General features: G+C 32.8%; 2 protein-coding genes and 1 pseudogene across 8 annotated transcripts; 2 read left to right on the top strand and 1 right to left on the bottom strand.

The window, feature by feature from the left end:
- The first annotated feature begins 45 nt into the window (after nucleotides 1-45).
- Nucleotides 46-5681, top strand: LOC107435888 (germin-like protein subfamily 1 member 14; annotated as a pseudogene).
- A 10791-nt stretch (nucleotides 5682-16472) lies between these two features.
- LOC107426221 (uncharacterized) lies at nucleotides 16473-20631 on the top strand. Of its 6 annotated transcripts, none has more exons than XM_060812246.1 (7): nucleotides 16473-16523; nucleotides 16659-17943; nucleotides 18029-18166; nucleotides 18277-18342; nucleotides 18495-18560; nucleotides 18745-19170; nucleotides 20496-20631. In XM_060812246.1, exons 1-7 carry the CDS (start codon nucleotides 16492-16494, stop codon nucleotides 20526-20528), a joined length of 2046 nt encoding a protein of 681 aa, XP_060668229.1. In that variant the 5' UTR covers nucleotides 16473-16491; the 3' UTR covers nucleotides 20529-20631. The 6 variants fall into 6 exon arrangements, with proteins under 6 accessions (XP_060668229.1, XP_060668230.1, XP_060668227.1 ...); XM_060812247.1 differs by lacking the exon at nucleotides 20496-20631 and adding an exon at nucleotides 19764-19902 and having other exon boundaries at nucleotides 18056-18166; XM_060812244.1 differs by lacking the exon at nucleotides 20496-20631 and adding an exon at nucleotides 19764-19902 and having other exon boundaries at nucleotides 18748-19170.
- Nucleotides 19607-23083, bottom strand: LOC107426222 (uncharacterized). Of its 2 annotated transcripts, XM_016036343.4 has the most exons (8): nucleotides 22758-23083; nucleotides 22602-22661; nucleotides 22258-22425; nucleotides 21704-21886; nucleotides 21126-21256; nucleotides 20500-20668; nucleotides 20103-20232; nucleotides 19607-19991 (listed from the first exon to the last, which is right to left on the bottom strand). In XM_016036343.4, exons 1-8 carry the CDS (start codon nucleotides 22947-22949, stop codon nucleotides 19720-19722), a joined length of 1305 nt encoding a protein of 434 aa, XP_015891829.3. In that variant the 5' UTR covers nucleotides 22950-23083; the 3' UTR covers nucleotides 19607-19719. The 2 variants fall into 2 exon arrangements, with proteins under 2 accessions (XP_015891829.3, XP_060668232.1); XM_060812249.1 differs by lacking the exon at nucleotides 22602-22661.
- Between the last annotated feature and the right edge of the window lie 2908 nt (nucleotides 23084-25991).

Genomic DNA, 25991 nt, shown 5'->3' with positions numbered 1-25991 from the left:
GAAAGTTTGTAAAACATCGATCAGACATGTCTCTCTATGATTAAGATGAAAGGCATTCGTATCGTTTTGTCTCTTGTTGTTTTAGGTTTGGCATCCTCTATTGCCTCTGCCTCTGACCCTAGTCCTCTGCAGGACTTCTGTGTAGCAGTCAAAGACTCTGAAATTGAATCTGCTTGTATGTTTACCTTTTATTTCCTTCTCCTGTATTTCTTCAGTAACTTTTTTTATATCCTACGATAACCAGATATACTATAATTGTAACAGCCTAGACCACCCACATGAGCTATTGTCCTCTTTGGGCCTGAAGAATCCTTTTACAACCTAGTCCTCAAGGTTTTAAAAGGTCTCTCAAGAGAAAGGTATCTACACCCACTTATATGAAGTGTTTCGTTCCCCTTTCCAATAGATGTAGGACTTCACAATCCTCCCCCCTTGGGGCCCAGCGTCCTCGCTGGTACACCGATCTGGGTACTGGCTCTGATACCATCTGTAACAGCCTACACCACCCGCATGAGATATTGTTCTCTTTGGGCCTGGGGAATCCTCTTACAACCCAGCCCTCAAGGTTTTAAAAGGCCTCTCAAGGGAAAGGTATCCACACCCACTTATATGGAGTGTTTCGTTCTCCTTTCCAACCGATGTGGGACTTCACAATCCTCCCCCCTTGGAGCCCCGTGTCCTCGCTGGCACACTGATCGGGTACTAGCTCTGATAGCATCTGTAACAGCCCAGACCACCTGCATGAGATATTTTCCTCTTTGGGCCAGGGGAATCCTCTTACAACCCAGCCTTCAAGGTTTTAAAAGGCCTCTCAAGGGAAAGGTATCCACACCCACTTATATGGAGTGTTTCGTTCCACTTTTCAACCGATGTGGGACTTCACAATAATACTATGATACTATAATATTACTGAACTAACAAAAATTATTTTCTTTATGGAGCAGTGTTTGTGAGTGGAAAGTTCTGCAAGAACCCAAAGGATGTCACTGCCAATGATTTCTTCTTTCAGGGGCTCGATAAGCCTAGGGACACGTCGAACCCACTTTGTTCAAATGTAACTCAACTCAACGTCGATAAAATAGCAGGACTCAACACTTTGGGCATATCCCTAGCTCGTATTGACTATGTACCACATGGTCTAAACCCTCCCCACATTCACCCTCACGGCACCAAAATCCTCATAGTCATAGAGGGTACACTGTAGGTTGGTTTTGTCACCTCCAACCAGGACGAGAACCTCCTTTTTTCTAAAGTCCTGAACAAGGGAGATGTATTTGTATTCCAAGTTGGTCTCATTCATTTCCAGTTCAACAGGGGATATACCAATGCAGTTGCCTTTGCCGATCTCAGCAGCCAAAATGCAGGAGTAATCACCATTGCTAACGCTGTGTTTGATTCAGATCCTCGTATTAATCCTAATGTGCTCACCAAGGCCTTCCAAGTTGACAAGAATGTCATTGAAAATCTCACTACTAAAAAAATGCCTTTTAACAACCATTAATTTGGTTGCAAAACATCCAATTTTGGTCGCCAGTGGCTTTTAGAGACCAAAAAACCGTGGTCACCACGTGGTCGCTTAAACGTCGTAACAGATTCTATTTAGTAACTAATATATGTTGGTTGCTAAATCTGTTGAGGTTTTAGTGGCTAGTTTTTAAGGATTTTGTGACCATAAATTAGTCTTTAAAACGCCTTGAATATTAAAAAGGACACCAATTTTAAGCTTTTACCGACCAATTATAAAATATGAGCAACCAATATTTTGTCACTCAATGTTGTGTTGGTGACTATTTATGGTCACTTTAAGCATATATTTTAGTCATAAAAACTTATAACTTCGTAACCAAAAAATGTTATGGGACCAATTATTAAAATATTCATGGCCAAAATTATGGGCACTAAAAACCCTATTCAATAACAAAATGTTCCAGTCATCAAAAGAGGTTTTGAACGACCACGTAGTTGGTTGCAAAACTATGGTTTTAGCAGCAATTAGATTTGGTCGAAGAATTTAGTTTCAACGACTTATTATTTGGTCCTTAAATAGTGTTTGAGTGACACATTTTTGTAGTCACTAAAATTTTTGGTATAGTGGCTAGTTACAATTGGTGGCAAATTTTATTACTCTGTAACTATTATTTGGTCGTCGAGAAACCTTTCACTAACGAATGTTATGGTTAATAATAATAATCATTGGCAATTTGAAATGCATTTTAATGACAAAAATATTAGTCACTGTATCCCTTTTTCACTGTATACCAAAATAAAGGGCATTATCAATTACCAATATTGGGTTTCTATAAACCTTTATTTTGGTATCAATTACCAATAGATTGGTAGTGAATTATGCTTATGAATGTTAATAAATATTAATAATATTGTATAATTTTAATTATATGTTTAACCAAAAAGTATAAAACTGATTATATTATTATAAATTTCATTACATACATGAAATTGATATCACACTATATTTACATTGCAAACACAAAATATTAAAGAAGAAAAAGCATCTGTATATAACATGAATAAAGCAAACAATATAATTTATACTTGTGAGATGCTACAATGTAATTTGAAAAGCACGCACCAATATCCATGGTTATTGTAATCGTACCATAAACCGTATCAACGCATGTTTGTTGTAATCATACCATCTCATTCTTAAATATAAAAAAACATTAAAAAAAATTGAAGACAAAATACAAACGAAACAAATTAAAAACAAATTACTAATTGATTGATATATTGGGGAAAAAAATGTGCATAACTGATTCAGCTCCAATAGTATTCTATAATAAATATCCCTCACTTCCATTGAAATTCTCCAAGAACACTAAATGCATTTGTGAATATTTGACAAATAGAGGCAATAATAAAATTTAGGAAAAAAAAGACAAACTCTAAAAAATGCAATAATAATTTCAACAATAAAACATTTTTTATTAAGCCAATAACATTCATGATTGAGCATAAATTCACAAATGAAAATACATAATTAATTTTCAATCAAAACAAACTCTACACAAATATACAAGTAATTCTCAATCTAAAAATAACGTGCACAAGGTAAAACATTGAAGGAAATAGAATCACTGTTACTCTAAATATTATCATGAATTGGAATAAAAACAAATATACATATGTATATATATATATATATATATATTTATATATTTATATTTTTACATATCTAATCCTCCTAATTCACGTTAAGAAATATCCTATTAGGATCATATTCGGCACTGTAGATGTAATCAATTGCAACAAAAAAAAAAAAGTACTCTTTTTTGTCATTAGGTGCATGTCCAAGGTGATAAGATGGTGCAATATATTTTATTATGATAACACCCCTGTTTTAAAAAATAAAAGCATATTGGAATTGATGATGACATAAAAATAAAGAAATTATTAAGTGAGAATATAAATATAAGTAATTAATATATGCAAATAAACCACATTCAAAAGACAGCGTAGGTTATATTAACCTATAGTTAAAATGGAGCATGATCAGCATAAACATGAATATAAATCATTACACAAATACAACAGTATGATGAAGAGAAATCATTACATAAATACAACAGTACAAGTAATTAGTATATGCAAAGTGAAGGAACTTTCTAATATGTCCAAGGTGATAACATGGTGCATTATAATCATATTGTGATAAAACTTTAAAGAATAAGAGTATATGTAAAGTGATGACAATAAAAACAAAAACGAATTATTAGCTGACAATATGAACATTCTGGACTTAATATATATATATATATATATGCTAGTAAGCTATATTAAAAAAGCAACATATAGTTATATTAAATTAGTTTGAAATGGAGCATAATCATCTTTAACATGAACAAAAATCATTACATAGGAAACTGAAAAAAGGAAAAAAATATATATAGTTATTTATGCAAATGAGTCAGTATCCTCACCGGTTTCACCATTACTTAACAACTCATCTTCACTATCATTGTCGGTTTCCTCATTGTACTCCCTATTATCTTCATTCTCTGTGCCAGTATCTGCATCTTCATAATCTTCACTCTCTGCACCACTATCTGCATTTTCAAAATCTCCACTCTCTGCCTCACTATCTGCATCTTCATAGTTTGTTGCACTCTTCAAATTAATTTCTATTGGGTCAATATCTTCACGATTAAGACGTTCAATATCAATTGATTCAAATAAATTTTGAATGTCCATTGAATCATTTTCTTGATAAGCATCCAACTCATCAACTTCAAATGAATCACCAGGATCATCACCTTCATCTAATCGATCTGGAAAATCCCACAGATGACGGTGATGCACCTTTCGAACCACTTTCCAATGTTGACCCATCTTGTAATCATCCACGTAAAACACTTGTTTAGCTTGTGAGGCAAGGACAAAAGGGTCATTCTTATACCAATATGAAGTGACATTAATGCTTGTGATTTGAAACTCTGTGATCATCTTTTTCTTTTTCACATTTGTGTCAAACCATGCACATCTAAAAAGTACAACAGAGTGTTTGGACCTATAGTCTAACACAAGAATGTCTTCTATTACCCCATAAAAGTCACAAGATTCACCATCATGATCACCTACAACCCAAATTCCACAATTTTGAGTGACATGCCTATCATCACGAACTTTTGTGCGATATCGAACTCCATTTACTACACATCCACTATATGATCTTATTCCATAATCACATGCTAGTGAGTACAACTCATCAGTTACCATTGGATATTTACATCTACTGAAATATTTTATCTGTGAAAATGTAATTTTAATTAATTAACAATACTTACATATCACGCTGGAATTTTACCTTTTATAACTAAAAAATACATACCCTTTGTTCAAACCATTGTGGAAATTCCTTTTCTTGTACCTGCAGAATACTTGTGACACCCCTGTTTTGCAATAGTTTGGTGTGCTCACTGCAAAAATGTAATTTAATTAGAAGTATGGATTTATAATTTACTTATTTTGAACTTCAACTAATAATATATAAGTTTTGGTTCTTACTCAAAATATGGCTACAACTCACAGCAATTGTAAAGGATGTACCAATGAGCTTTTTTATAATCATCATCTTTTAGTTCAACAAATTGAGGTTTCCCCAACAAGTTCACAGGTTGAGTAAATACTGACAAAGTCGAAGCAGTATGATTCTCACCATCTTTATTACGTTCTGGCCGATTGAATCGAGTTTCAATACCATGAAGGTACATTGAACAATAAGTTAATGCCTCATTGACAACATAACCCTCTGCTATTGAACCTTCTGGATGAGCTTTATTTCTCACATATTTTTTCAATGTTCCCAAAGCTCTAATAATGAATGAAAAATATCATAAAAATAAAAAAAAGTAAAAAAATAAGAAAATTAAAAGAATGTAAATTGATTGATCAACTTTAATAATCAAAGGCTTTACCTTTCAAAAGGATACATCCAACAAGTATGTACTGGTCCTGCCATTTTTGCCTCATATGGTAGGTGAACTGCTAGATGAACCATGATATCAAAAAAGGCTGGAGCGAATATTCTTTCCAATTTACACAATGTAAGTATTATCCCCTCTTGTAACATATCCAAGTCTGAAATAGATAGAGTTCGTGCACAAAGTTTTTGGAAGAACATGCACATTTCAATAATTGTTCCACAAACCTCTTTCTTAATGTAAGGTCTTATACCCACGGGAAAAAGTTGTTGCAAAAGAACATGACTATCATGAGTTTTCAAACCTGATATCTTACCATCCTTAATGTTCACATTCTTTGAAATATTAGCAGCATAGCCATCTGGAAATTTGACAGACTTCAAAAACTTACAAAACTCATGTTTTTCATCCCTTGTTAATGAAAAACATGCCAAAGGTTTCAAAACTTTACCGCCAGTTTCTTGTAAATGCAATTCTTTTCGAATATTCAGGTCCTTTAAATCCATACGTGCCTTGTCAGTATCCTTCGACTTACCTTTGATGTCCAACATTGTTCCAACTATATTATCACAAATGTTTTTCTCAATATGCATCACATCCAAATTGTGCCGAAATTTTAATTTAGACCAATATTCTAGTTCAAAAAATATGCTTTTCCTTGTCCAATTTAATTCACAGGCAGCACGTTTTCTCTTTTTATCCATATTGTTAGGATGTTTCCCCGGTCTGCTCTCAATTGTCCTATCTAACTGTTGTATATTTCAGCTCCTGAAAACTGCCTTGGAGCTAACCTTCGTTCAGGCTTTCCATCATATTGTCGATTATTTCTCTATGCATGATTTATGGATAAATATCGACGATGTCCCATGTAACAAATCTTACTTCTTAAAGCTTGGGAAGAAGTATCTTCATTACAAGTCGGACATGCTTTGTATCCTTTGGTACTCCATCCAGAAAGTTTTCCATATGCTGGAAAGTCATGTATTGTCCACAACACTGCTGCATGCATTGTAAACCTCTCCTTTTTAGAGATGTCATAAGTGGTGACACCATTTGTCCATAGATCTTTCAATTCATCAATCATAGGCCGTAAGTACACATCAATGTCTTTTCCAGGTGCCGTTGGGCCTGGTATTAATAGTGACATCATCAAAAAAGTCTCTTTCATGCACTTCCAAGGTGGCAGGTTATAAGGCACTAACATCACTGGCCACATGCTATACGAAGTACTCATGTTACTAAAAGGATTAAATCCATCAGTGGCAGCACCTAGCCGGACATTACGAGGATCCATAGCAAATATCGGATATTGTTCATCAAAGTGCTTCCATGCTTCTCCATCTGCTGGATGCCTCAATACTCCATTTGTGTTAGGACGCTTCTCTTTGTGCCATCTCATATCAATAGCAGTATGGCGAGATGTAAATAATCTTTGCAATCTTGGAGTGATAGGAAAATATCGAAGCACCTTTTGAGGGATCCTTTTCCCCTCAGTACCTTGAAATTTGTATCTTGGTTCAGCACATATTGGACATTTATCCAATTCAGCTGATTCTTTCCAAAACAATGCACAATCCCATTTACAAGCATGAATCGTTTCATATCCTAATCCAAGTGCATGAAGTGTACATTTTGCCTTGTAGTAAGACTTTGGCAATTTAGTACCCTCTGGAAGTGCTTCTTTGAGAAGTTCAAGCAACATACTAAATGACTTGTTACTCCAATGGTTTAAAGCTTTTATATGCATTAACTTGACCAAAAAAGTCAATGCAGAGAACTTTGTACACCCTAGATATAACTCGCTTTCAACTTCAGCAAATAATCCTGAAAATTCTTTATTTCTATGATCTTGATCTCCAATGTCACCTTCATATGCATCTACATCAATATCCATGTCACCTGCAGCATCTTGCAATGCTACCCTGATATCATCATTATCATCTTCTTCCCTATCATGTTCAACAGCTTCATCATCTTCCTCAAAACCCATTTCAATACCTTGAAAATTCAATGCCTCTCCATGATAAATCCAATTGTGATAATCTGGTGAAAATCCCTTCACCCATAAATGTCATTCAACTACACTTATATCTTGGAAATACACATTCCGACAATATCGACAAGGACATCTAGTCCTATTATCTTCATCTAAATGATGTTTAGCCAATTCAATAAATGATTTAACACCATTTGTGTATTCATCTGATAGCTTATCATGACACCATATCCATTTTTTTTCCATAACTTCCTAGAAGAAACCAATAGTATAGTTATAAGGATATAATATATCAAGCACTTAAAATAACTTAACTTGTACAATATTGAAGCTAAAATGGGTTTAAGTGTCTCAATACACAGCAAGATAGCATTAAAGGATAGGAAATTAAAAGAATAATAAACTAGTTAACTAGCAAAAGGAGAACAGATATTGCAATGTTCATATACTCAAAGACATGAAATGTCTATTTAAAAAAAAAACAACAAAAAGAACAATGATAGGTATACTAAGCATTATTCATTCCACTAATATTTGTTTTTGGAGTATATTCATAGCCATCTAGAATTAACATTGATAATCAACTTCACTTTATCATAATAAAGATAAAACTTCAATGACCTTGTGTCCAGTGTGTTTTCTTATAGCATGATCCTTTTTAAAGGTGACAGCAAGGTAGTGGACGCACAATGTCAGGAGCTGCTAATATATATTTATGTATCACATAAAAATTATATGTATGTAGATATACTTTATTGAAAAAAATAAGAATAGAAATTTCCAGCTTACTAGGCATTAAGTTATGGCTAAACTGTGTGATATAGAGTTATCTTGTAACATAATATTTTAAATAGAATGTGGACAATGTTATTATGTTTCTATGATGACTTGGTTTACAAGCTGATTTGGAGTTTGGCAAGTATCCCTACATTTGGTTATTTCAATTGCTCTGCCACATGATTTTTGGGCTCAAGTTCGTGTAGATGCACTACTTTTATTGTTTTTACGAAAATAATGAATTAGTTTTTTCAATCTTATTGGAGGGTAAGTCAAATGGAAAAAACCACCTCATCCACAAACAACCAAACCATAATTCCAGGAAATGACATATAATTACGCTTAGAAATTATGAAAACCAAATAGGATATGGAAATGTAATTTTTATAAGTCATAGGAACTAAAATTATTCACCTAATCCTATATATGCTGCAATAAGCTGTAAGTTGTTTCAACAAAGAATGCAGGTTACATATATTTGTTTTCCTATTGACTCATCATGTAGTTTGGTATGAACCCAAAAATAAAAATCTGATATATTTTTCAATATTTACAGTACTAGAACTCTGTCATTTACATAAAGACACCACAAACTCAGAAAGAAAATGTCTCTTACCAAGAATGCCTTCCTTAGGTCATGAAGAACCTTTTCCCTCTCGGCTCATCACATCCAACTGAAAATCCAACCAGCTCCTCAATCCAGTTGCTTTTGTTTGATATGTATAAAACCCAAAAAACCCAATCATTCACGTATACCTTACAAGCTGAGCAAAAATACATATGAAGAATGACTTCTTCAATCAGCCAAAATTCTGGAATTGGACGAAATTTGATAGGTGGTAGCAGAGGTAATAAGCTGTATTTTGAAACGAAGAAAACAAAACTGAGAGAGAGGTTGAGAGTGTTACCGGTCGAAATGGACACACAGAGGGGTGGACTCCTATCACACAAAATGTTTCAAATGGGGATTTGCTTTTGCTAAAACGTTAACATAAGGGACAGATTGGGATTTGAGCAAAATGAAATAAATGGGAAATATGGAAAAAGGCGGCAAAACTTCCCACCAAAGTAGAAATTCATATTTGGGTTTCACTTTCCAATATAAATTTCCATTTACTTTTTCTATTTTGCTTTCTTTTCTTTCTTTTTCTCTTTTTTTCTTCTGTCCAAATCATATGAACCTAAGAGTTAACCATATAAAAATTTAATATTCATATGACAAATAGTGTAATATACATTTTCTATAAAACAATGTCCATATATATATATATATATATTAAATAACAATGAAAGCTATATGTATGGAAAGTGAAAAATGTATTTTGTCCATCTTAATTAATCAAGTGTAAATTATTAGGAAACACATTTATAATGTGGTTAAGTATCAGAAATGTTTATGTGCATTTGCAATTATTTGATATCATGATAATGAGTTTGAATTTAAACACTAATGATAATATATATATATATATATATAAATGTACAAGTATCTTTGTAGATTAGTATGTAAATAACATCTTTCTTTGTATGATAAAAACTATAATAACATAACAAATGTTCATTGAGAAAACAAAGAAGGATCAAAATCATAATAATTAAACACATACTTTATATATAATTATACGGCGACATATAGTATCTCAAATAAATTGCGGACTATATATATGTATGGAGTCGTGTTCTATCAAAAATATATGACAAATATGTTTGACAAATCGCACTAGCAATTGCAGGATCATTCAATAGTTGAAAATTGATATATTTTAAATATATTATAATTTTGAAAAAGAATTATTTTTATTATCTATTTTAATAAAAATAAGTGATTATTTACCATTAGCTAATAACAGTTAAGGATCGCTAATATGTGTTAAACCCCTAATTTGTACACAGTATATTCCCCTATATACATATAGTTACTTATAAAAGCTATGCTATAATACATCTAAGCCCTTAAGATTTGTAATAAGGTTTGTTATAATTTGATGTTAGAAAAATACACTAAGACCATGAATGTTAGACGTTTTCCATCAAACTATTTGTACAATATATCAAAATATCTTCCAACAACTTATAAATATAAATTTCACAATCAATCATTAAGGGAGTAAGAATTTGTAAATTTTATAATTAATTATTAAAATAAAAAATATATAATCATAAATAATTATTACGTTATGTCGGTAATAATCGTGGCACTAATTTGCGAAAACAAAAAAATGATAAGAATATTAAGTAAAACAAAAAGATTTGACAAATAATAATCAATTACATTAAAAGTGTTTTTCCTAGCATAGAACCAATTATTAATTTACAACACGTTTATTATAAATTCATAGTCAAAAGTTAAGCATTCATTGAGGCACAAAATATATATACATATATATATGTGTATACATAAAATTTTGCATGTGAACAGTTAAAAATACATTAAAAATTAAAAATAAGTTACTTCAAAAATAAGTATAACATTAAAGTTAGTGAAAAAAACAAAAAAAAAAAAAATTCAAACTAGTGCAAAATAAAGAAAATGCAGCTTGCCTCCTCTCGAGTTTAAACAACATTAATATAAACAAGCTTTTTTTTTTTTGTCTCATTATGTTTATTCTTGTTATTGAGAACAATAAAATGTAAAAAAAACAAAAAACAGAAAAACAAAATTAAAATCATGTAGGGGAGAGATGGAATCCCACAAACTATTTTTCATTTTGCATTTTTTATCCTTAATTTAATTATTTAAGTTTGCATTTTTGTCCTCAAGTTCGTTTAACCTCCTAAACCTTTAAAACATTGCAGTTAAATGTCATTCTACCATGGAGAGGGCATAGTATCGAATTCAGTCAAAATCCATGTCATAATTATAGGATTATAAAGTAGTGTCCTTGCCTACACATAATTGTCATTGCATACATTTATATACTTACACTACAAACAGAAAGTAGTGTATCAAAAGGACTGTAAGCTGAGCACTTGTGCCTGTACATGCTTTGTAAAAGGACTTGTGATTGCAAATGTCTATAACAATGCATAGTGCCAAAAATTCACCTGTGAATGCAAATATTTTGCATTCTAACTATGTACACTATCAAAAAACTATGTATAGGTGAATTTTAATGCTATGCATATCACAAGCAGAAACCATAACATCAAGTCATTGTTGCAGTAGGTAGTGGTGGTGGCGGCGACTGGCTGGGACATGAAGGATGCTGACTCCCATCCAAGAATGCAGAAAGTCTGGCAATGAGTTCTGCCTGTTGATCCACAACTTATGCAAGTCTTTTTACCTCAACCTTGTAATCTTCAAACTCTGTAGCCAACTGAGGGGTAGGTTGGTTAAGCAGCCTGCTATAGCTCTTTCTTGGAGCTGATCCAACACCAGAAATGAATCCAGCATTTCTACCTAGGACTTGTGCACGAATGTCAGCTTCTGTCAAAAAAACCGGTGCACCAGTATCATCAGGAGAAGCATCATCTTGTGTCTGCTATGTTTGTGCTTCTTGTAGCCGAACCATCTCATTCTAACAACATGAAAGGTATAAAAATGTCATTATAAGATATTACAAGTATGTCAAACCAGTTAAGGAGTGATAAGTAAAACTTACATATCTTGATTCAGCTATAACATTATTCCATCCTTTTTTTTGTGTCCAGTGTGTTCTCTTGAAAAACTCAATCTCACCAATTGGTTCATTTGGAGATGACTACAAAATAAAAAGAAAGATAATTTTACTTGCATGCTTAAACAAAGGGAAAGTCACATTCACATTTGGGACTAAACCTTCTGTATGTATATATATATGTATATATAGACACTTATATAACATTATAATCATAATCTCCAACTTCAATTCAACATCCCAATGAATCACCAAGATTCATAGCTTAGAAATAGCTCACAAACAAAGGTAACAACAAATCAACAGAATCACATAGAACTATAGCTACAAGGTAGTAGAAATCCAATATCAACAAAGTTGAAGCATAAAAGGTTTGTCGGAATAACAAAGGTAGTAATAGTAAATGTCCTTTTTAGCTGATACTGTTGACATTTTTGCCTTTTTATCATGGCAATGAAACTAAATAGTCATTAAAGCCATGGAATTCTAAGCTCAAACCCAATTCTACTATAGATACATGACATATATTATAAACTATCAAAGGACCAAAACTAGTAAAAATCCATTAGCATCCAATGACAACCAAATTTCAATAGACATAAGATGCATGAGCAAGAGATTTATCCTTAAAATTGCTAAGTAAACACTAAGATATCAAAGATATTAATGCAATTGGAAATTTCACTTATCAAGCACTTTATGAACCGAGTATTTACCATAATATGGAAAAATAATAAAGAAAACATAATCCATTCTCAAATATAACTAAAGTAATTGTTGAAGAATGTTAAACCAGTGCTGCCCTTGTTGCAATAAACGATCTTGATCCAGCATGATGATTATATAGCCTTTTAGCCCTATTACATTGCCCTGCTTTAGAACGTTTCTGTATATATAAAATAAATGGTTTAGAATATGATAAAATATACACATGAATTTAAAAAAAGTTTGAAACAGTTTAAATAGTTCTAACTCACCAAAAATTCTGGACTCTCAAAATGAGCACACAACCACTCCCAATCTTCTTGACATCGTATTCTTTTTGGTCTAAATTGCAATGGGTCTTTGCCTTGCATCTTACACAGCTTGAAATGATTGTTGCAATAACTCCTATTGTTTTTGTACCTATCACGACAATGCCTCTCAACAATCTCTATCCATTGAGGATCATTCAAATCAATGTCAAACCGATCCTTATACACAAAAGGAAAATAAAACCTTGTTAGTTATTATAATACTAATATGGTATATTAATGATATGAGTCTAAGTTTTACTCACAGCAATATGTTTGTAGACAATTTTCCTTTCATCATCAGAAGCATATTTCCATCCCTTCAATCTTGGTGAAACAAAGTTACGCACAGCAATGCCAATCTGATTGGCAAAGGGAGAACAATGGTCACCATATGCATGCATATCCCCATCACTTACTTGGACGCGAAGTTTAGTATTGGATGCCATTGTTTTAAGAATTTCCAATCCTCGCGTAATGCCACGTGTATTTTTCTTCATTAAACCTACAAAGTGAAATAATGTTAATTAATAATACTATGTAATATAGATTCTCAATTTACATAACATATATTATAGATTACCAACATACCAGTGGATACAGGTGTATCTTCAGTACTCTCATCTACAGGATCTATAGGAGAATGACCTCTAGACGATGTAATGTTTGGAATTGGTGTTTCCACATACTCTGGACCACTTGGTATTGATGTCTCACTAGGCGTTGGTGTTGTGGAACGATCTGGTGTTTGCATAGGTTGTCGACCTCTAGGGGATGGTGTCTCCATAGGCGATGCAGTCCTTCTAGATGATGCTGTCATCCTAGGAGACCTCCTAGGAGCCAAATTCTCTCTTTGTGATGGTGTCCTCCTAGGGACCAAAGTCTCTCTTTCTGCTGGGGTCGTCCTAGGAGACCTCCTAAGGACTGAAGTCTCTCTTTGTGCTGGGGTAGTCCTAGGAGACCTCCTAGGGACTGAAGTCTCTCTTTGTGCTGGGGTAGTCCTAGGAGACCTCCTAGGAACCAAAGTCTCTCTTCCTGGTACATATCTTGATCTCTTAGGTGGCATATTTAAAGGAATATTTTGGCAATATTTGTTTCCCCTATATTACCATCCTGCAAACATAAAAAATAATATCAATACTATATCTAAGGGATTGATATTGTCAATAATCTTAATCATTCAATTCTTTTGTTATACGTATATATATATATATACATACATGTATATATGCATAAATGAAGCAATCATCACTGATCTTGTGGAAATGTTATAGTCCCTTCTTATTCTATCTCTCAAACCCACATATTTATATATGTACATACATCTATGTAGATGGAGGATGCCATCAGTATTCCAATCTCCACAAATTATGCACCATGCCTACACAAGGTGATCATAAATAATATTTAGACAATTAGTTATATATATTCAACAGGAGTTATTCTAATTTGATTTCTCCATTCAATTCCCAATATGCAATAATTTTATATATTGATATTCAATTAGATTTTGCTATGTTATGGGTGTTTATTATTAGACAAGTTACAGAGTCCATTATTCAACATTCAACAATTTAGAATTTCTTAAAAGTCCCAATCCAAAAAAACCAAAATATAGTAAAAATCTAGAAACTGTCTTATTTGTTTATAGGTTGGAAAACCATATTTACTTCTTTACCTCAAGTTTTTTTCCCATTTTCGGTTACCCTTTTTTTTTTCTTTCTTTTTTTTTCTTTTTCTTTTTTTACATTTTGATTCAGTATCTCTCAAAAACAAAAAATCTCAAGCAATCAAATTACGATGCTTGTGTTTTTTTCAAAAGCAACAAAGCAGTTCAAGAAAATTCCAATCCATGAAAACTCATTACATTATGTTAAGAACATAGGAAAAAAGATAAAAATGCAATTATGTATCAACATGTGGGAAAAATTTCTAGAACTTTATTGTTTGAAAATATCAACCACATTGCCAAAAACCAATAACATATAGGGCCAGAGACTCCTCTCACTCAATATACCTATCTCTCACAAAACACCACAACAAACATAGAGGGAAAAAAAGAAGAAGTTATAGATGTCTCTTACCAAGAACAGATTTGCTTCCTCTCACGTCCCTAGCTAATAAATCCTTCAATCCTTCCTTTATCAGCTCATTAAATCCGGTTGACTCTTTTTCATTCGTAACAAAGAACTAACCCATCTTTCCCCTACGTTTCATGGAATGAGCAACTTAGGGAAAAATGAAGAAACAGAGAAAAGAAAAAGCACAGAGAGAAAATGGGAGAGGAAACACACCTGAGATGGAGCTTGAGAGAGATGCCAATCCAAGCAGTTAGAAGCAACGAATGCCAATCAAATTACGATGCTTGTGTTTTTTTCAAAAGCAACAAAGCAGTTCAAGAAAATTCCAATCCATGAAAACTCATTACATTATGTTAAGAACATAGGAAAAAAGATAAAAATGCAATTATGTATCAACATGTGGGAAAAATTTCTAGAACTTTATTGTTTGAAAATATCAACCACATTGCCAAAAACCAATAACATATAGGGCCAGAGACTCCTCTCACTCAATATACCTATCTCTCACAAAACACCACAACAAACATAGAGGGAAAAAAAGAAGTTATAGATGTCTCTTACCAAGAACAGATTTGCTTCCTCTCACATCCCTAGCTAATAAATCCTTCAATCCTTCCTTTATCAGCTCATTAAATCCGGTTGACTCTTTTTCATTCGTAACAAAGAACTAACCCATCTTTCACCTACGTTTCATAGAATGAGCAACTTAGGGAAAAATGAAGAAACAGAGAAAAGAAAAAGCACAGAGAGAAAATGGGAGAGGAAACACACCTGAGATGGAGCTTGAGAGAGATGCCAATCCAAGCAGTCAGAAGCAACGAATGGTCAGAGAGGTGAGGCAATCCAAAGGGGGCAGCACAACTCTTGGAGAGAGTTTTAGAAAGGAAATAGGGCCGATGCAATTTTATCATCTAAAGGGTTTTATGGGGATCATCCATCCAAAAATGGATCTATCGGGATTGTAACCAAAAATACAAAAAAATAAATAAAATCTGTTTTTATTTTTTTAAGTAAATATTTCTTTACAAAATGCAGCTTCATTGTGGATTATTTTATTAATATTATTATTAACATCATTTGTATCTATTTACTAGCCACTGACATGGTAGCTCAAACCATTAAATTACCAATTTCATGTTTCTTTTTCTTACATTTAGTCAAGGTTCTCACTTCCCGCTAAAATGGAAAAGCATGTGGATGGTTTCCCGCCCTTGCATTTACTCACCAAACATAGTTGGTCACTGACGGCATTAAACCAAACCTATTATAAACTTTTTTTTTATATTTTATTATTTTAAATTCTATTTAGTGACCAATATTTTCGTCACAAATATAACATTTGACCACCCAAAATAATTTGGTCGTGGAATGCCTTATGCTAACATTATTTGCTATTTTTCCTTAAAAAAAAATTTTAAGTTATATTATTAGTGATTAATATATTGGTCCTTTATAAATACTTTTAGTGACCAACAGTGGTTGGTCGTTGAAACTTCATGTTCCCGCCAAAAAAAAAGGTGGGAAAGCTTCCCGCCCTGCCTTTTTATGCGAAAATCAACTCAGCCGAGGATGACATCCACCTCCTTCGCTGCAGCCTCTATGTACGTGTATCGATCGCGTTTGTGTATTATATAATAATGTGTTTAATTTATTTACTTATTTATTTTTATATCTAGGGATATAGTATTCCATATAATTAATATTTAAAACTTTTAAAAAATTAATTAACTATTCAGGTATGAGAAGGAGTTTATGGAGTTAGTATGGGAAAAAGGTGAGATCCAAGTGAGAGGACCATCCTGCAGGTGGAAAAGTGATATTGTTGAAGCTAAAGGAGAAAAGAGAGGCAAGTTAGGGAGCATTGTGAATTTTGGAAGAGCAACAGAGGATTGTGATCATGGTTTGAAATATACTACTCCTAGTGTTGATCATCATTACAAACCTCACCCTCATCCTCACCACTCTCATGAGTTCTACTCAGAAAAAATTGCTGCTGCTGCCACGGCGGCCACTGGGAATAATAATGATTGCCGTATTGTTCCAGAATACGAAAATGAAAATGATTGTGCAGAATATGAAAATGAATGTCCAGAATATGAATATGCACATTTAAAACCAGCAGTGAATATTAACGATGCATCGAAGTTGGAGAGAACAATCACTCAGACTAATCATCGGCTGAGAGCTTTCCCACGGAGGAATTGTAGTGATCACATTGATTCAACCTCCTTGCCAGAAGTAGTGCTAGAGCGCCAAGCTGCTTGTGTTGCTCATAAAATAACTACTACAACAACAACAACTCCTTCTCATTCTTCTCATTCTTCTCATGATTCTCATTCTGATTCTCATTATGGTGGCCAGTGGTTCCTAGGAGTAGGAGTAGCAAGTAATCATCAAGAGAAGAATTCGAAGAATTCGAACCAGAAGTGGAACAAGAGTAGGAGGAACAGCGGCGACTTGTCCCACTTTTCCAGTGGAATAAGACTTGCAACTGTTCCTAAACCTAATAATGTAGCTACTAATGTTAATACACCTTGCACTTGCACCGCTGCTGCTGCTGCTACCAAGTACTCAATCGTCACGGACAAAGATCATCAGAGGCGCCCGGATGCTTTAGGCATCGTTCCCAACCATCATCTTGAATCGCTTACTGCTAATACTGCTAGTGTCAAACATCTCCAAATTAATCCAACCGTCAAACCACTAGATCTACACTACTTATCCCTTCGGCCTCATGTTCCAGCCGATGAGCACTCTGAAGCTTTCGGTAACAAAGTTGTTGCCTTAGAAGAACAACTTCCCCACAAGAAAACGAAAACCCCCAAAATCTCAAAACCAAAAACGAAAACCCAAACTGCAACTGGAAAGTACTTCACACGATCTCCTCCTCCTTCTGTTCCATCAGCTTCAGTATGCTCTCTGGGAGCTTCAAATAGCCCAGCACACGCACACGCACACGCACATGCACACCCTCTGAAGCGCACATCTGAGGACACTGAAGAGTCTGCCTATCCATGTAAAGTAAGTGCAAAATTAAACAAGCACCTACTTCAATTAATTTCACATTCATTCATTCTTTCTTTCTTTCACACACATATATATGTAGGCTAATTACAGTTCCAACAACACTCAGAGTGTTGAAGATGAACCCAAGGCTCAGGCTGTTATAAAAGCAGCAGTTGCTCCCGGAGGAGGTAGATCCAAGAGAAACCGAACTGCACAAATCCATAATTTGTCCGAAAAGGTTAGCTAGCTAGACATGTTCCTAAAAATAAATAAATAAACCGGTATGTAGTTAGGCGATAAATTGCTAACATATGTTTATTTATTTATTTTATTAATATTAATAACCAGAGGCGAAGAGATACCATCAACAAGAAGATGCGGGAGTTAAAAGAGCTCTTACCCAATTGCAATAAGGTGGGATATATAATGACGCTAGCGAGCTAGCTTTTTTCGGTTCTAGCTACCTAGGTTTGTATATTGGATATGTGTATAGATCTATCATCTATATATGTATGCATGTTCCTTATTTACGTTTCCTAATATTGCGCGCGCCTGAATTCTGAAAGGTGGACAAAGTTTCAATGCTTGACGAGGCCATTGAGTATCTCCAGACACTTCAGCGTCAATTACAGGTATATATATAATATTGATATTAAGTTGTTAATATAACTAATTGAATATATATATATATATATATGTGTGTGTGTGTGTGTGTGTGTGTGTGTGCGTGCGCGTGTTTTTTTGTATATATATAATTATATATAGAGCTTAATTGAATATCGATCATATATATATATATATATACATATAATTAAGCAGATGTTGTCGATGGGAAACGAGATTATGGCGCCTCAAATGATGCTGCCTGCTGGAGCGCCACATTTGTGTGATCCATCGATGATGAGACTAAGCAGCAGCCTACTCCCCTGCTTCCCTACGACTACTAGTACTAGTACTAGCACTAGCGCTGGCACTGGAACTGGTGGTCATTCTAATCCTTATAATTCTGGATTTCAGATGCTTCCCTTCCCTGCTTATCTGCTTCCCTTCAATACTATTCCTCTTCATTCCCTCGTACCACCCGCTATCTCCAGGCCCACCACCCTTTTTGATCAGCCTTATTTTGCTTCCAAATATTATTCAAACCCCCATTTCGTCCATATGTTTTACAACAACAACAACAACACTCCTACAAATCATGTTGAGCGCTCCAGGACTACCCAATCAACTTCTACTCATCAGGTGAATCCCTTCAAATTAATTTACTATATATTTTAAACTTTAATAACCATAGACGTACCATTCATTGAATCAATCACGTACCAACAGAGAGAGAGTTCATAAACATGAATATATATTGTTATATTGACCTTTTAATTTACGTCTCTCTCTCTCTCTCCAGGGAACCCACCAAAACTCAAAACAATGTTCTGCTTAGCCACAGTACAGCACTCATGCACAGATATATATATAACAACTTAATTTCAGATGTACAGCAAAAGAATGCAGACTCTTTTTATTGTAGCAGCGAAAATGTTGGCCTAATAACGATGCATTTGCAGTCTTCTCAGTTGTTTCTTGATTCGAAATCTCTAATCACGTTTATACTAGATTTGCAGCAAAAACATTTTGGAAAGTACTCCAGAAACATCAGTGATTGATGACAGCACAGCATACCTACTCTTTGAAGTACTGACCATTAAATTTAATATAAAAAAGCATCAGAGTATTATATAATATATAATGCTATACAACAGAGCCATATTATATTCATGAATAGCAAAATGTTAGCTATGCTGCTTGGAATTTGAGATTTTTTGTTCTGTTCACTGAAGTGCTTGGACTTGCTGGAGTCCTCACTGGATTATCCTCGAGCTTGAGATTTGACAAAGCTTCAGTTAGCTGTTTACTGGATTCCAATGCCTCCGTTTCTACAACTGCACTCTTAGCCTCAGCTTTTGGAATTGGATGATGATGGCCTGCACTTTCAATTTCCTGCTCTAATTTCCTGAACTCCTCTTCGGTATCTTCGTCCTCAGCTAATGAATATGGTGAATTCAATTCTACAATAGAACAAGAGAATTTAGATACAAGAGTAAAATTGACTAGATTCCAAGTAATCTTACATACCAACAACTTGGACCCGCCTTATAACTTGGGAAAGGAGAAATTACCTAGAGAATTTTCTACTTGCTTTTGCAAATCAATGCTCTCCTCAAGTTCTTGTAAACAATGTTGAACTTCTTCAACACCAATCCTATTTTCCTTTATTGCTAGAGCTCCAATGCGGATGGCTTCTGAAGCCTGCCAACAATCCAAATGGGGAACCTTATTTTCCGTAACTGATGATTTGGTTAGGTAATTCGTCCAATTAACAAACTCAAGTCATTAAACTTGGGTGATAAAAAATAAAATAAAATTCTATAAGATTTAGACGGACTTCACAACTGAGAGTACATAAGGCACACAACTGTCCAAATAAGATTTTCAGTTGTTTGTTATCTGTTGTGATTTAACTGTCAAAATAAGGCATAGAACTTAAGCAAATATTATATTTAATGATGCAGGTACCTTCTTTGTGGATTCAGCATTGGCAATAACGTGAAGGACTTCCTCCACTCTATTCAAGAGGGTTGCACATTTTTCTCTACTGTCAGTGGCCAACTTTAGTGCCCTTGCATGCCTGAGAGCAATATTCTTGTTTCCCAAATTCAACGAAGTTAGTGCCGATTTTCTTGACCTGCACAAATAGCACACTTGGCCTAATAAGCATATACTGGTTGGCCCCATATTTACATCATAAAAGTTTCAATTAATTTCTAGCCAATCCTACGCCTAACATATATATAGACAACCAGGCACTAGTGTTTTCCACACGGTCCATTATATTGACCACACTTTCCAACCTGCTGGCAGTCAGTCATCTCAAATGGGTTGACAAATGACAAACTATACTTATGAAAAACAATAACCTACGATAGTCTCTTACGAGTGTGTCACTAAGAAGAATGCACATAAGACAGAATTCGTGACATTTGTGTCATGCACTTACCAGTGTCTGGAGAAGTACCACAAGTGTCTAATGTCTACATTGGTTAAGATCAACATGACTATGGTAATTGAGATTAATGTAAATTTTAGGATCCCCAACCAAGAAAGTTCTGCATTAAAGGCATTATCAAGCGACAAAAAGTTACCTTTCACAGCGTTGGTCAATCGCATTAAGTTGTTGCTGAAGCTTTTCTGTTGTCCAAATTAAATATAAAACATCACAATCCAGACTTGAAAAACCAGAAGCGACAGATGCAGAAAGGGAGACTTTTACACCCTATAAAACAGAAAAGCACAGATCATGAAAACAAAATACTTTTGCATACCAGATTAGCAGAAAGTCTTTCAAGGAACTAGAGAAACCTATATTGCCTCCACATAGATTAAATACGAACTTGCAAGAAGGCTTTTATGCGCTAGAAATTTTTGGAGCTACTTGTCCATACAAAAAATTAAAAAAATTATATCTTGAATTCTTGAGTAGCTTCTTTTACAAGTTTTTCTCTAATTTATCATTTATGAAATTGGTCTGGGATCCTATCTTGACTGTCTGATAAGGTTAAGTAATTATCCATGTTTTCAGCATCGAATCAACTTATTTATGTGCAAAACTATGTGTCAATCCCAAGGCCAACCTTATGTAGAAAATTAATAAATCCAATACAATTTCATGAAAAAAAATAACCCAAACAAGAGATAAAAAAAAATAAAGCATATGCATTACCTGTATAATCTCTCCCTTATTAACTTGGATATACTGGGCTTTTCCTTGTCCTGACAAATAACTCAAGATGGCAGATGCTTCATCTGCACCTCCACAAATGTTCTGAAACTTCCTCAAGGTAATAACAGACGATGACGTCCAATGACTTTCAGATAAAAGTTTGACAACATCAACAGCTTTATCCTAAATACAAATTAATAAAAAGTTTTATGAGTAAGAAGTATACAAATGACCATTCCATAATATAGTTGAAACTAGAATGTTCAAAATCAACTTCACGTTGACCTACTACGCCCATTCAAAGTGTAATCTATTAACAAGAAACAATTCAAACAGTTCACATGAAAGGTTAAAAAAAAAATGTGATATTTACTATTTAGGATTAATAAATTAGGCAAACAAGATTCCAAAAGAGGGAATTTGAAGACCGATCCTCACAAGAGAACTCATCTGCCTAAAATGGTGGTTGTATATCAGCTTAGCTTATGGCAAGTAGAGCAGGAAATACATAAATATGGAAGTTGAAGAATAAACAGTTTTAAGACAATTCCTACCTTCAATACTGACAAAAGAATGATAACATCTTCGTCCATGATTTGGCAAGTTGTGATGGGCCTAACCATCAAATTTCTTACTTTTTTGAAAATCTGAGAGAGTCGCCCTGCCGTTGGATCAACAAGGTCTGCACTTCGTACTATGTCACCTTCATTACACATTACAAACTGAAAAGAAAATATATATGCACACACACACACACACACACACACACATATATATAAGTAAACAAAAACAACCACAAAATTGGGTAAAGGGTTAGATAAGGATTCTATTTTTTTTTTTTTTTTTTTTTCCTTAAACAAGGAAAAAATTATGGTTGCTCTGGGGTCCAAATGCTCACCAAAACATGGTCAAGACATAAAGGAGTTAAGCCTCCTCGATTAAACCAATCCTTCTTTATCTAAAAATACACAACAATTAAAATGAAATTAAAAACCAAAGTATTCTTTTATATATATATATATATATATATTTAAAAAATAAAATAAAATAAAACCTGGGAAGGTCGGAGGACAACAAGGCCCAAATGGCGAGCTATGGTGAGGATCAAATTTCTCCAGAAAAGGTAAATGGGTTGCCAATCGGGTCTCTGTCCGCTAAAGGCCTTGAATCTTGCCCTTGCCAGCACTTCATCGTCCCAATCCGGCACTTCCTTCTTTATCAATTCTCGAACGTCCCCCAATTCCATTTTCCGATTTTTATTCTTCAGTCTTCGTCTTTCATATCTCTCCCAAACCCCTAAAATTCACCATCATACATACCTCATGCAACTCTCTGACTAAACCCTGCACCGCAACCAAGTCTTCTGAAACTGAAAGCAACTAACCCCACCAATTTTTCATTAAAAAAAAAAAAAAAGTTAAAAAATGAAAAAAATTAGCTTATGTGGATTTGGGCCTTTAGCCCACCCAACATACAAGCCCAAGCATGCTTGCGTCTTCCCCTGCCCGTGGCATGGAAAGTAACAAGAGGGGAGCCCAAATAGCCTAGGCCCAACTCTCTATGTCTCATTCATTTTCTTTGGGAAAAGCACAAAAAACCCGTCGCTTGTTCAAAACGAAAACAAATGTTCGTCTCTTTTATTTTCAATAATTTTATCCATCTTTCACTTATCTTATCTAAAAATTATCTAAAATATCCCTTGTCAAATATCCAAATAAACTCACAAAAAATGAGTTTGATTGCAGCCATTATTATAGTCTTATATTACTAAAAAATGTACAAAATAATCGATATAATAGTAACTTATAGCTTTGGTAAAATTTTTGAATAATGACACCTATAATGTTTTTTATATAATATATATATATATATATATATTATGAGTTTGATTGCGGCCATTCTTATTGTCTAATATTACTAAGAAATTTACAAAATAATCAATATCATCGTAACTTATAGCTTTGCTAAAATTTTTAAATAATGACACCTATAATGTTTTCTATAATATATATATATATATATTCGGATATTTATGAAAGCATTTTTTTAGTTAAAAATGGGCAAGTTTTAATATTTATGAATCTATTAATTAAATATAGATATTTAATGAACAATATTATCGAATTTCTTTTACTTTGATGATAATTTCATTTTTTTTTTAAATGATTAGAAGAATATATGAAAAATAGCGAGGAAAGAATGAGAAAAATGAAGAAAATTAAGAAGAATCACGAATAAAAAAAACATGTCAGTTTGAAATTAAAGATGACACACCTCATCCTCATCAGGAAGGGAGCCCCTACCATAGGCCAAGGTGTATAATTAGGGGAGGAATATGGAGAAAATAGAGTAAAACTACCCTATCTCCAATTACTTGATTTTTCTTTATTTTTTCATTTTGTAATATTTTTTTTTAACTATTTATAGATAAAAATGAAAATTATCATCAAAATAAAAATAAAAAATCTGATATTATTGTTTACTAAGTATCACTTGTTAGATTTATAAATTTTAAACTTACCCATTTTTAACTTTAAAAAAATCCCTTTGATGAATGTTTGAAATATATATATATATATAACATCATAGCTACTGTTATTCAAAATTGTAGCAAAGCTACGTGCCGATTATGTTAATTATGTTATCAAATTTCTTGGTAATATTTGACAATAATGATAGTTGTAAATCAAACCCCCTTTTTTTGGATTTATTTGAATATACGGTAAGGGGTATTTTAAGTAATTCATTAGAAAGGATAAAAGAAAGTTAGGCAAAATTAGTGAAAATAAAAGCGGTAGGCATTTTTCATTACTTTAGATGTTTAAAATAAAAAAAAATATTCATCTCTCTTTTTTTCAATAATTTTATCCATTTTTCACTTATCGTACTTAAGAATTATCTAAACAATCCCTCCTTATTGTAGCTTTGCTATAATTTTTTAATAGCAGTAGCTATTGTATTTTTTATTTTTATTAAAATATTAGGATTAGATTATTTAATCAATTAATTATTAAATTGACTATAAAATTATAAAAATATTAAATAGATTTCATATTTCTTTTAGTTAATAGTGTACAATAAGTATGAACTATCATAAATATATTGTTATCGATAAAAAAAATTTACAAAAAATACATATTTGATAAAAATATTTTTTAATTGGGGTATTTAAAATAATTATTACAATAATATTATATGTTATAAAATGTTATCTCAATACCATATAGAATTTCTAAGTCGTTGCAAATTATCAGTCTTTTTCTTATCCTCATTTTAAAATGCAAAATATGTAAAATAGTTATTAAAAATTATATTTTTTTAATAATTTTGTATGTAATTATTAATCTGACAATCATATGAATCTTGCTTTAGATGTGATTATTTTTATAGATAATAATTATATATTATTGATTGACTATATGCAAAATTAGTATTATTTAATTATTGAATTTGAAATCGTACCTATAAATCTCTATTTGAAAAATTTTATCAATTCATTTAGCCATATTTTTAGAGAATATATTATCTGCACATCTTTTTACAATATTTATAATTTATTTAACATATTTTTGTTTATATTATAGTTTATATCTGTTTTATAATATTTATAGAAATAGTAAATTTACAATGGTAACAAAAATAGATAAGGAGACAGTTAAATATCAATAATATTTATTAATTTTTTAATAAAAATTTTTAAAAAATAAATTTAATATAAATTTCAAAAATATCTATAGAAATTATGAAAAAATTGATATGGATATTATTTTAATAAAATTTTTATGAAAATATAAAAAATTTTGGTAGAAATTTGAAAATTTTTATCCTTTTTATTTAAAACCAAAATTTTCTATCCAGTTAAAATTCCGATTTTTTAATCCTTAATTACAGTGACAAATTAAAAGTTGAAGCAGGATGAGTTGGATATTTTGTGCTTCAATAGAAAGGTCAAGCAGTGGCTCCAGTTGGGATCTTAATACCAGATCCCAAAGATTAATCATTAGTTGATTGGAGTGAAATTTGATAAGGCAACCGAATGCAAATATGTAAGAACTAGAAGTAAAAATAATGGTTCTCTTTCAAACAAAAATAAAAATAATGGTTAATTAATAATATAATTAACTATATTGATCAGAAAGTCAGGGTCAATGATTTAATTAAAGTGCCATCAGAGCATTCCACTACAAGTTAATTACCACGAGAGGAGAATTTTCTACTGTTAATCATAGTAATAGGATATATTGGTAAGATTAATTACATTCCAATATTTTTAATTTTAAGATTTTAT

Source organism: Ziziphus jujuba, chromosome 10, assembly GCF_031755915.1.
Source record: "Ziziphus jujuba cultivar Dongzao chromosome 10, ASM3175591v1".
NCBI classification, from domain to species: Eukaryota; Viridiplantae; Streptophyta; class Magnoliopsida; order Rosales; family Rhamnaceae; genus Ziziphus; species Ziziphus jujuba.
The sequence above is the reverse complement of the archived record's forward strand: the minus strand, read 5'-3'. Positions and strand labels throughout refer to the sequence as shown.